Raw genomic sequence first — 10,570 nt, forward strand, 5'->3', positions numbered from 1 at the left:
GGGGGGGCCGCGCATGCGCGCCGCGTGCCCGCCCCTCGCCAGCAGCAGAGGAGGAGGTGGCGGTGGCGGCTCTGGGCGAGGGAGCGCGAGGGGAGTGAGAGGCGCCGTTGCCGCCCCGGTATCCGGCAGGACCGCGCGGAGGAGGCGGGAGCGCCCCGGCGCCGGAGGGACCTGAGTGCGCAGCCCCGTTGCAGCCCCCCCCCTCCCTCCCGCCCTCCGCGCTCCGCAGCCACCAACATGTCGGCGCCGGCGGCCAAAGTCAGTAAGAAGGAGCTGAACTCCAACCACGATGGGGCCGACGAGACCTCAGGTGAGGCCGCGCCGGGGGCGGGACGGGAATGGCGGCAGCCGGCGCGGCCTCCGCCTCGCGCCGACCGCCATTTTCCCCCGCCGCACGGGCCGCGGCCGCGCCGGGGGCGGGCGGAGCGCGGGCCCGGCCGGGCGGATGTGCAGGCCCGGCGGCGGCGGGAGGAGGCCATGTTAGCGCCCTTTTGTCTGCGCTGCCGGCCCGGCTTCCCTCCCCGCGGGGCCGGGCGGGGGGCGCTGCGGCTCGGCGGAGCAGCGGGACCCCCCCGCCGCCCCTCCCGGAGCAGCATCCGCGGAGCCTCATTGTGCTCCGCCGCCGCCGCCATGATGCGCCGCCGCCTCCCGCGCCGGCCGCGGCCGCGTGGTGCTGCCGGGCCGCGCGGGGATGGAGCGGCGGAGACACGCGGTGCTGGGGCCGCCCGCGCCGGCCCCACGTGCGATCCCGGCTTTTAAAGGTCGGGGTTGCCCCCGGCCGCAGCGCCGTCCCCACGTGCGTGCCCCGCGCCGGGAGAGGCAGGGCTGTCCCCCAGCGCGGGCCGGGCCGTGCGGGACGCGCACCGGGCGCTGCTCCGCTCCTGCCGCTTCCCGCTGCCGCTCATTCATCTCCCGCGCGGTGGGTAAACAGCGCTCCGTAACCCCGGCCTCGGCCAAACTTGCTCCAGGGGAAGTGCCCAATAGAAAATACCTGCCAAACGGCGGCTTTCGCGTCTCTTTCATTTGTAATTGTCTTTTTGAACGTTCTTTTCGGTTTTTGGAAGGTGGCATGTGCCCAGATAGGCTATTTCTATTGATATTCCAGCGCTCTGTAAATTACTGTACGTTTCTTTAAATGTGTTGGTCGTAGCAAATGTGGCTTACAACTTTTTAATTAAAATATTATTGGCTTATAATTTAAGTTGGCTTGTAAAACAGTGTAGCGGGATGTGAGCTGTGGTTTCTAAGGGTGAACTCACTTTAAGGGCTGTTTTATCAAACTTTGCTGCACTTCAGCTGCAGCACGCCCTGTAAAGCTGGTGCTTTGAGGCCTTGTAACTCTTGTGACATTCAATAGAAATACTTGAGAACTTCTGCAGTAGATCGCTAGAAAATTTCTCAAAGAGAAACCCCAGGTGATTTGTCAGGCTCGTGGATGAAGGGATATTGACACATTTTCATCTGTTTTTCAGAAAAAGAGCAACAGGAAGCAATTGAACACATTGATGAAGTACAGAATGAAATAGACAGGTAAACATTATCTAACTTTTAAAATATTTTAGCAGAAGTTGAAATGTAGCTGACAAAAGTGAAAGTGTGTAGTAAAGTGAGCACTCACTAGTACTCACTGTCTTTGAACTCCACCAAGATATACCTGTGTTCTGACTTGATTAGAGACATTAAAATAACAAAGAAGTGTCCTGGTTTCTTGCTTAATTGTGTATAATTAAAGAGGTAGAACTTGAGTTTAAAATTCTTAATTAATTGTGGTATTTTTACTAGTAGAAATGTATTTCACATTGGCCTCTCAAGTTAATGTGTAAGCTGTTTGGCTAAAGTATTTCCCTGTTAGCAAGCAGAACCAAACACTTGGCTGAAAAGTCAGGTTTTATTATACATTTTTATTATAATATTCATGTGCTTGTGCAATAATAAGCAGAAAATGTCTCTGAGATGTTAATTTTTGATGCCAAAGCTCTTGGGGCTGTGTGTTCTGTGTCAGTCCCTGCCTGCATGTTCTCTCCATGCCCAGTGTCCTACAAGGACTGCAGGTGGCTGTTGGGGCTGTGAGTGTGTGAAGCTGTTGCAGTGTGAGGGCTTTGCCTTTTTGCAACAACTTCTCAATTTTAAGTCTTCAGATTTTACTTGCACAGGGTGCAGAATTTCTTTGCTGTAGCTTCCTTGCCTGCCCAAAAGTTTTAGGGGGCAGGTGGTAGAGCTGTGTTACCCTTCTGCAGGTTTTATGCAGGCAAAATGTTCAAGAGGTAAAACACTGCTTTGTGTTTAGAAGGTTCCATTCAGACCAGCGAGATTGCTTCTGGCAGAATGTTTTTTAACAGTTCTTGCTGCTCTGAGCTTCTGGGGTTTTTGGGACACTTCATCTGCAGAAGATGGCAGACTGGTCTTATCAAACCCTTTCAGCTTGTAGTTGACTGCTCTGATGTGTCCTTAAATCCCAGTTCTCCCCCTGTGGTTAACATGGCTCTTTCTATTACAGACTGAATGAACAAGCCAGTGAGGAAATTTTGAAAGTAGAACAGAAATACAACAAACTCCGCCAACCATTCTTCCAGAAGAGGTCAGAATTGATCGCCAAAATCCCAAATTTCTGGGTAACAACATTTGTCAACCACCCACAAGGTACATTCTTAATAGCCCTCTTTTTTTCCCCTGTAAATTCAGTGTTTGCTTGATTGTTATGTGAGTGCCTTAAAGCTCTTGTCTTGCGGTGTTGTTACTGAGCATACAGAACACTTCCTCTCTGTCCTAGATTTCATTGTTTAAGCTTTGTCTTTCTTGCACTTGTTGGCCAAAGGAACGTCTTGTTTATTAAAATATTTCAATCCTAAAATTTCTTTCTGCATTTTAAATTGCAAGTTTCCCGCTTTATTCAGTTCATTGGGAACTTAAAGCAATTAAAAAAAACAAAACAACAAAAAAATTGTTTTAGATTGTCTGGGTGTTTTTTACTTGGAATGAGCTCCTTGGGACTCTGACAATAAACTTTCTACAAAACAAGTTCGTAGACTGCTTAGATTGGGCAAACTACATGCATGAAAATCTGTTTCAGAGGGAAGGGTGGGTATGTGTGGGTAGGCTGTTGGCTGGTAACTTGAAAAGGAAGAGCCATGAGAAATTGGCTGGGACAGATGTGTTGCTTTTTAGATCTTCCTGGCTATCAGTTTCCTGTGTTTTGCCTGCCTGTTTCATAATGTGGGATTCCTCCTTCTTTCTCAGTATCTGCACTGCTGGGAGAAGAAGATGAGGAAGCACTGCATTACTTGACCAGAGTTGAGGTGACAGAATTTGAAGACATCAAATCAGGTTACAGAATAGATTTTGTAAGTACTTTAAATGGTTCAGTCACTTGTGATTTTGCTGTCATTTTTTTAATGTTATTGCATGTTGGGTTGTAGTTTATAACTTAAATCTCTACACTTACCTATTCAGTGCCAGGTTTGACTTGATTTGTGTGTTTCCATTCTGTGGGTTCTAACTCTTTGCTTTCCACTCTGCAGTATTTTGATGAGAATCCCTACTTTGAAAATAAAGTTCTCTCCAAAGAGTTTCACCTCAATGAAAGTGGAGACCCATCTTCAAAATCTACTGAGATCAAATGGAAATCTGGAAAGGTATGTATTGCATCTGGGAGAGCACAAGTGTGACCAAGTGAAAACATTACCAAGTGCATTAGCTTGACTCTTCCTTGGCCAGGATCTAGACTGTGTTGTATTGTTTACTTAAAATAACTGTTAAATGAAGCATTCCAAGGACAACAGGTTTAGGGGGATCAGATAGCAGTGTGTGATCTTGTTTTATATTTTACTCTATGTCTTCGACTTCATTTCCAGATGCCACATCTTTTGTAGAATTTGCAGCCATAGTAATGTGGGCATACCTGTCACCCAGGCAGTGTTCAAGAATCATTAATTTACTGCAGTTTATATCTGTGGAAGTTCTTCAGTGTTATCCTGAGGATTTTGAACTGAGTTCTTAAAAGTAGAGCTGAGGCTTGCAGTGAAATTGCAGTTTGTTTTGTCACTCTCAGACCAAGGAGAAAATCTAATGTTTTTCGTATTGAGAGCTAGAATTTTTCCTCTTGTACCAGAAATTGCATTCCTGTACAGACCAGTCGTGTCATCTTTACAATACAGCACAAAATCAGTGTGAATTCTGCTTTGTTCTTATTAAACAGTCTAAACCTATAAATGTTGTCATTCTGTCAGGAGAAAAACACATTGGAAGTATGGTGTAACCATATGGTGAAAGAAATAATTTATTTAATTTCAGACTTAACAAAAGGATTGTTGCAAACTTACTACACTTATTTTCTAGGATAAGGTGATAGGTACAGACCTTACATGTATTCTTGTCACCATGTGTTTTAGCAGTTTGTGTGGGGTTTTTTTGCACATACTATAGAATGGCCTGAAGACTTCAGAGTGGGAAATCTTAGGCAAAAAAGCCTAGGCAGGTCTTTATATCCAAATGCTAAAAGAGCTTAGAGGTGTGGAGACTTCCTTAAATTGGGTGTATGTAGTAGTTGCTGCAATTACAATTATTCTGAGTGGCATTTAGTCATTGTGAGACCTTGGAAGTTCAGTGTGTCATTAAACACTCGTCATACTTGTGTTTCCCTGAGATTATGTGAATTTTCAGTGTTCCAGTGGAGGCCATTGAAAGAAACAAATGGGTTTACTGTTCTCTCATGTTCATGAGAAATGCAATATCTTGTGTCAGTTGTTTGGGCTTCAGATGTGTTTTACAGACTTACCTTCAAAGAGGGAGGGGAAAGTGACTTTTGAGGGTTGTTTAGACAAGTACATTTTTAAGTGGTGCTTATAGGGAAAAAACACCATAGAAAGACAACTTCAGAGAACTTCTTAACTTTCTTTTCAGGACCTGACAAAACGTTCAAGCCAGACACAGAACAAAGCCAGTAGGAAGAGGCAGCATGAAGAGCCAGAAAGCTTCTTCACCTGGTTCACTGACCACTCTGATGCAGGGGCTGATGAGTTAGGAGAAGTCATCAAGGATGACATCTGGCCAAATCCCCTACAGTACTACTTGGTAGGTAGAGCCCTGAGCAGGGCATCTGCACCCTCAACAGCTCTGGGAAAGAGTGGTTTGGTCACTGTAGATGATGTTGCAAATGTGTCTTTAAGGTTCCTGATATGGATGATGAAGAAGGGGAGGGAGAGGAGGATGACGATGATGATGAAGAGGAGGAAGGATTAGAGGATATTGATGAAGAAGGAGATGAAGATGAGGGGGAGGAAGATGAAGATGATGATGAGGGAGAGGAAGGAGAGGTGAGTAATTTTTCTCTTCATGCCACTCGTGTGGTGTTTGGGAGGGATCTTGTAAGAATACCAAGCCGTTGTGGCAAAGGTGAACTGACTCTTTTCTGCACCCCAAGGTGTGAGAACTGTGACTGCATTAACCTGAGTGGTTTCAGGTAGCAATAAGTATGTTTGTGTGTATGAGAGACAGTGGAAGTACATAGTTTCAGTAAATTTGTAAGGGAAGTGCTCTAGGAGAACTAAGATTAATGTGACAAAATTCTTACTTCATTACTGAGTATTCTAGCAGTGCTTTACATATAAATGGCTTTTGTTGATACATCCAGTCATCCTTCCCACTTGTTGGTTTATTTCTGCTTATGGCCAGCCTAGCTAAGACTTTCTGTTGGGCTCAGGTATTAAAACTTTGCTTTAGTAGTAAGTGGGAGTTCAGGTTCAGCATCCAGGGTGTTGGGAAGTTAGTTTAGAATGTCTTTGTTTCTTGAAACTGGGCGTGGTGTGTCTGACTTCAGCAGCACAAACCTCTGGGCTCTGTTCTGTAACCTAGAATTTGGCATGTGAAAGGTGAAGCATTTTGTTCTTCGGAGTTCTGAATGAGGGGGAAGAGATGACCCCTTCATTTTCCACGTGTTAAACTCATGTCACTGCTTGTAGTGATTCTAAACCACAGTTTCTCAAACCTCTGATGTGTTTTCCTTGGGACACCCAGGGAGTGAGTGATTTCTGTGTGGTCAGTAGCTGGGCACCCAGGGCAAGTGTTACCATCCTTTAGTGAGGGAAGAGATGATCATACAGCACCATGAGTAGCACAGTAAAAAGTTCTGGTCACTGCATTTGCTATCTAAAGTTTAGTGATTAGATTTATTTAATTCTTGCTTATCTTTCAACAGGAGGATGAAGGAGAAGATGACTAATTGAACACTGATGGATTCCAAACCCCCTTTTTACCTTTTTAATTTTTCTCCAGTCCCTGGGAGCAAGTTGCTGTCTTTTTTTTCTTGTGCTCAGTCGCCTTGTTCTCTTGAGGTCTCTTTTTCTCTCCTCTACACCATGGTTCACAATTTCTTTTGGGGAAATATCTTGAGCAGAATACAGTGGAAAAAAATCTACCAGTTTCTGTTTCAAGTTCATTTTTATCCCTTTCTGTCTCAAAACAAAAACTGTTTATGAATTCAACACACCATGTTCTGTGGGAAAAAAGAAAACCTTCTGCTCCCTTCACTCTGCTGGAAGCTGAAGAGTGCTAGGCCCCTGTGTAGTAGTGCATAGAATCTAGCTTTTTTCCTTCTTTCTCTGTATATTGGGCTCAGAGATTACACTGTGTCTCTATGTGAATATGGACAGTTAGCATTTACCAACATGTATCTGTCTACTTTCTCTTGTTTAAAAAAAAAGAAAAAACAACAAAAAAATAAAAATAAAAATGGGGTTATAGAAGGTCAGCCGGGGTGGGTTTCAGAAGTTTGGGTGGGTTAAGTGGGCATTTTGACAACATGGCTTCTTCTCCTTTGGCATGTTTAATTGTGATGTTTAACAAACATCCTTGCAGTTTAAGATGACACTTTTAAAATAAAATCTTCTCCTAATGATGACTTTGAGCCCTGCCACTTGATGGAGAATCAGCAGAACCTGTAGGATCTTATTTGGAATTGACATTCTCTATTGTAATTTTGTTCTTGTTTATTTTTAAAATTTTTTTTTTTTTTTTTTTTTTTTTTTTTTTTTTTTTTTTTTTTTTTTTTTTTTTTTTTTTTTTTTTTTTTTGTTTCACTGGAAAGGAAAGAAAGATGCTCAGTTTTAAACGTTAAAGTGTACAAGTTGCTTTGTTACAATAAAACTAAATGTGTACACAAAGGGACTGGTTGGTCTTCACTGAAAGAAACAGCTTTTATATCCTATTTAGAACTTGCTGTAGTTTCTTGGCATTTTTGGGGGCATTTTGTCAGTATTTCTGTAGTGCAGTGCAGCCTTGTGGTTGTGTGGACTGAACCAGTTCATGTAGTTCCCACTATTTCAGTACCTGTAAAGGGTTTCCTGTGGTAGTTCCTACTGCACACTGACTCTTGAGTTCCCTCTAGGGTCGTGTGCTGTGTGTGAAGACACAGGTATATATTCATGTTTTGCAAAAAGGAAAGTCACTTGATTTGTAGAATTTTTAGTAATTTGCAGTACTGTATGTCCAGTACATCAGTTTGCATGAAAATACCATGCAAGCTCAGAATAAAAAGACCAACGGGTGGTTTTAAAATATTTGGGTGGGTTTGTAAATCTTTTCAGTTGAAAACAAATCTTAATTGCAAGCTAATTTGGGGGCTATTTCAAAGAGCAAGATTCTTAGTAAAGTTCATGTATAAAAAGTTGCTACTTCACTGCTTTTTTTTCCTTGGTAGCAGCATGTATATGTGCTTTAGATACACTGTACTCTCATTTTAAGAGACTGCATTTGAGAAACTTGTAACAATTTCACATAAGAGGGTGTTGGAACTGGTATTCCACAAAATGTAATGGAAGTTGTTTTAACATGCTTTGCTTTTGAAATATTTAAGAAAAAATGTTCTATCAGCTCATCTGAAATTCAAACAGCTCTTTGGATGTGTAGAAAAGACTGTCTTCTGGGAAGACTTGTTATATTCTCTGATTCCTTTTCCTCACAGAATTTGCTGTAGTCAAATTCAGCTTTTTTTGATGCCTAAGAATACACTTGGCAGAACAAGATCCATGTCTGGTTGAGACGTGCACAAATAACATGTGTGAGGGAAAACATTCTGTAAGTGTGTGGTCCACCTTGGATTCAATCCAGTTACCAGAGACAATGCAACGTCCAGTCTCATGTGATCAATGCAAAAATAAGACAACCATGTACTTTATTCCATCTCAACAAAAGCTTCTGCCCTCATCCTGCTTTGCAGAGCCAAGTACAACGTTGATCAGTAATGGTTTCTTACCATCTAGAGAGACAAGGAACAAAACCCATGAAGTCCTATAAATTTTAGTGTTTTTTAATTTGATTCCTTTCTGTTGTAAGATTGAAAATAGCTTCCTGTTGTGGTAGAGGGTCGATGTGCTGTTTCTTGCCATGATGCCTCATTACTTAATTTTTATGTAGTCCTAATTGTAGTTCCTCAAGGAAAATAATCTTTTGCTAGTCTTGAATGCTTTAGGAAAAATATTGTGCCATTGTTGTTCCATCCCTGTTGGTTACTAGTAGAAAACTTATAAAAACTGTTTTGAAAGTAATCAAAGCTTCAGGCTCTGTAAAGTCAAATACCAGGGACAAGAAATGAAAAGTCTGGATAATTAAATGCTACTTAAGAGATTTTTCTTGCGCATTCTTTAGGATTTTACAGGGTGCCAAAATACTCTTGCTACTGTACTGATAATACTGAATTTGCTGTGAAACTTGAGGGTTTACTCCTGGCAATGGCTAAAGAGTAAACTGACATGGTAAAAGAATAAACCATATTAGTTAAGTGTTATTTTAAGGGTTTTTTTAGCATGGCAATGATTAGGGATTAACACATTTCTCTGCAATGCTCAAGAAATACTACAGCTGGCCATCGTGTGCTCTGACTGTTCACTTAATGTCTAATTTGGCTGAATATATGTAATGGGTGTCCATTTTTTACTGGATTTATTTTATATGTGTATAAAGAGCTTTTGAAAAGACATCTACCTTTGATAATAATGGGAGATTCATTCTTATTAAATATCATTAATTCCCCATTGCTTGAGCTCCTCACATACAGTTAATCCCACCATGTGGAATTTGTCACAGGTGGTAAATGACTTCAGGTTTTTTGGCTTGAATTTCCAGGGTTAGAACATAGGGTTGGCAGCAATTTAATAAAGGTAAAGCTGCTGTGCTGGGGCTATATGGCCTAACTATCTCAAAGGTTATTTTTAAGTTTAAAGTTTAATTGCTATAAAATGGAATCTTTTGTCTGTAATTTCTCGTGCCAAAGGAAACAAATACAGCTGAGTGTGTAAATACAGTCAGGAAGGTTTGGGGTTTTTAAAGAGATTATCTGTGTACTTATTCATACTTGTCAACATAGTTTCTGTCCCTGTAAACAAAGATTATCTGAATCGATTTTTCAGTCATTTATGATATTCATTTGAATCTGTAAGCTCTTTGTACCACACTAAACCAGGTGCATAAGGATAGTTCTTTGTTTATTGGATACTGTTCCTGAATTTTGAAGCCATGTTGTTTTTTGTTTTGATTTGTTTTTTTTTGTTTTTTAAAGAGAATGAAATCAATGAAATAATTTCTCTGCTGTACCTTCAAGCTATCCTTCTGTTTGAAGGAATTAAAATACATTTAACTGTTACTTGATGTTACCATTTCTAAGAGTCTTTTTCAAAAGAATCAGGTTTTTAGTCCCCAACTCTTTCTTTCACGGGTGATGTGGACAGTGCTTGCTTTTCCTTTATGGAGAAGAGTGAAGGGAGGTCGCAGGTGACTGGTACACGACACTTGCTTCCTGCGGGAAACAGATTTATGCTTAATGTCCTTCCTCCCTCTCTTGGATTAAAAACTGAAACTTTTAAAGACTTTTTCTTGATCCTCACCTTTTCCGCGTGCTCTCTCGGGTATAGTGGAGGACAGGGACTGCCGGTTCAAGGTCAGGACGCACCTTTAGCCCCCGCCCTGCTCCGGGAACCCCCAAAGAGTCCGCACAGCTCCCGGGCCGCTGCCCTTTGCCGGCTGCTGGGCAGGACCGGCGCCGGGATCATCCCCGGCACCAGGGCTGCTGCCCTGCGGGATCCTGGAAGGGCTGGAGGGGCACATCGTGCTCCCAGTGTGACACTTGCCTTCCCGCGGGCCAGGGGGCTGCCGCATGGGCAGGCGCTGCTGATCCCACGTACCGGCCCCCTCTCTCCGCAGGGTTTGCGGGACGCAGCTGAGCCGTGCCCGGGGAAGGGGGCTGGGATGCTGGGTAGCCAGGGACGCAGTTTCTGCGGTCACCCGGGAGATGAGAGCCAGCCCTTTCCCTCCAGGCTGGGGAACTCCAGCTCCCCAGCATCCCTGATAGCCCTTGCCCTTCCTCTGCCTCCCCTGGAGGGTCTGAGACCTGAAGGAAAGAGGGGGAAGCTGCTGTAGGAGCCCCGAGTGCGTGGTGGGCAAAGGAGCCCAGCCCAGAGCCCCCCGGGCACATCCCCAGTGACAGCCACACACAGCCTTGATCCCGACTGCTGGGACGGATCTGCTGCAGGTGTGGAGGCATCCCTGCTCCTCTGGAACTCAGTCTACGCTTGATAGTTTG

At 43.6% G+C, this 10,570-nt stretch overlaps 1 protein-coding gene and 1 long non-coding RNA gene across 2 annotated transcripts; one reads left to right on the forward strand and one right to left on the reverse strand.

Moving 5' to 3' along the window:
• Positions 1–178: 178 nt before the first annotated feature.
• SET (SET nuclear proto-oncogene) lies at positions 179–6,892 on the forward strand. The gene is made up of 8 exons (XM_041474844.1): positions 179–310; positions 1,473–1,530; positions 2,498–2,640; positions 3,238–3,341; positions 3,519–3,632; positions 4,900–5,070; positions 5,166–5,312; positions 6,194–6,892. The coding sequence occupies exons 1-8, from the start codon at positions 238–240 to the stop codon at positions 6,215–6,217; spliced, it is 834 nt and encodes a 277-aa protein (XP_041330778.1). The 5' UTR covers positions 179–237; the 3' UTR covers positions 6,218–6,892.
• On the reverse strand, positions 6,260–10,001 carry LOC121357516. Its single transcript, XR_005955742.1, has 2 exons — positions 9,876–10,001; positions 6,260–9,787 (listed from the first exon to the last, which is right to left on the reverse strand). It is a non-coding gene; the product is annotated as an uncharacterized LOC121357516 (long non-coding RNA).
• Positions 10,002–10,570: the final 569 nt, after the last annotated feature.

The sequence above is a fragment of the Pyrgilauda ruficollis genome, unplaced genomic scaffold, assembly GCF_017590135.1.
Source record: "Pyrgilauda ruficollis isolate IOZ18807 unplaced genomic scaffold, ASM1759013v1 scaffold34, whole genome shotgun sequence".
Lineage (NCBI taxonomy): Eukaryota > Metazoa > Chordata > Aves > Passeriformes > Passeridae > Pyrgilauda > Pyrgilauda ruficollis.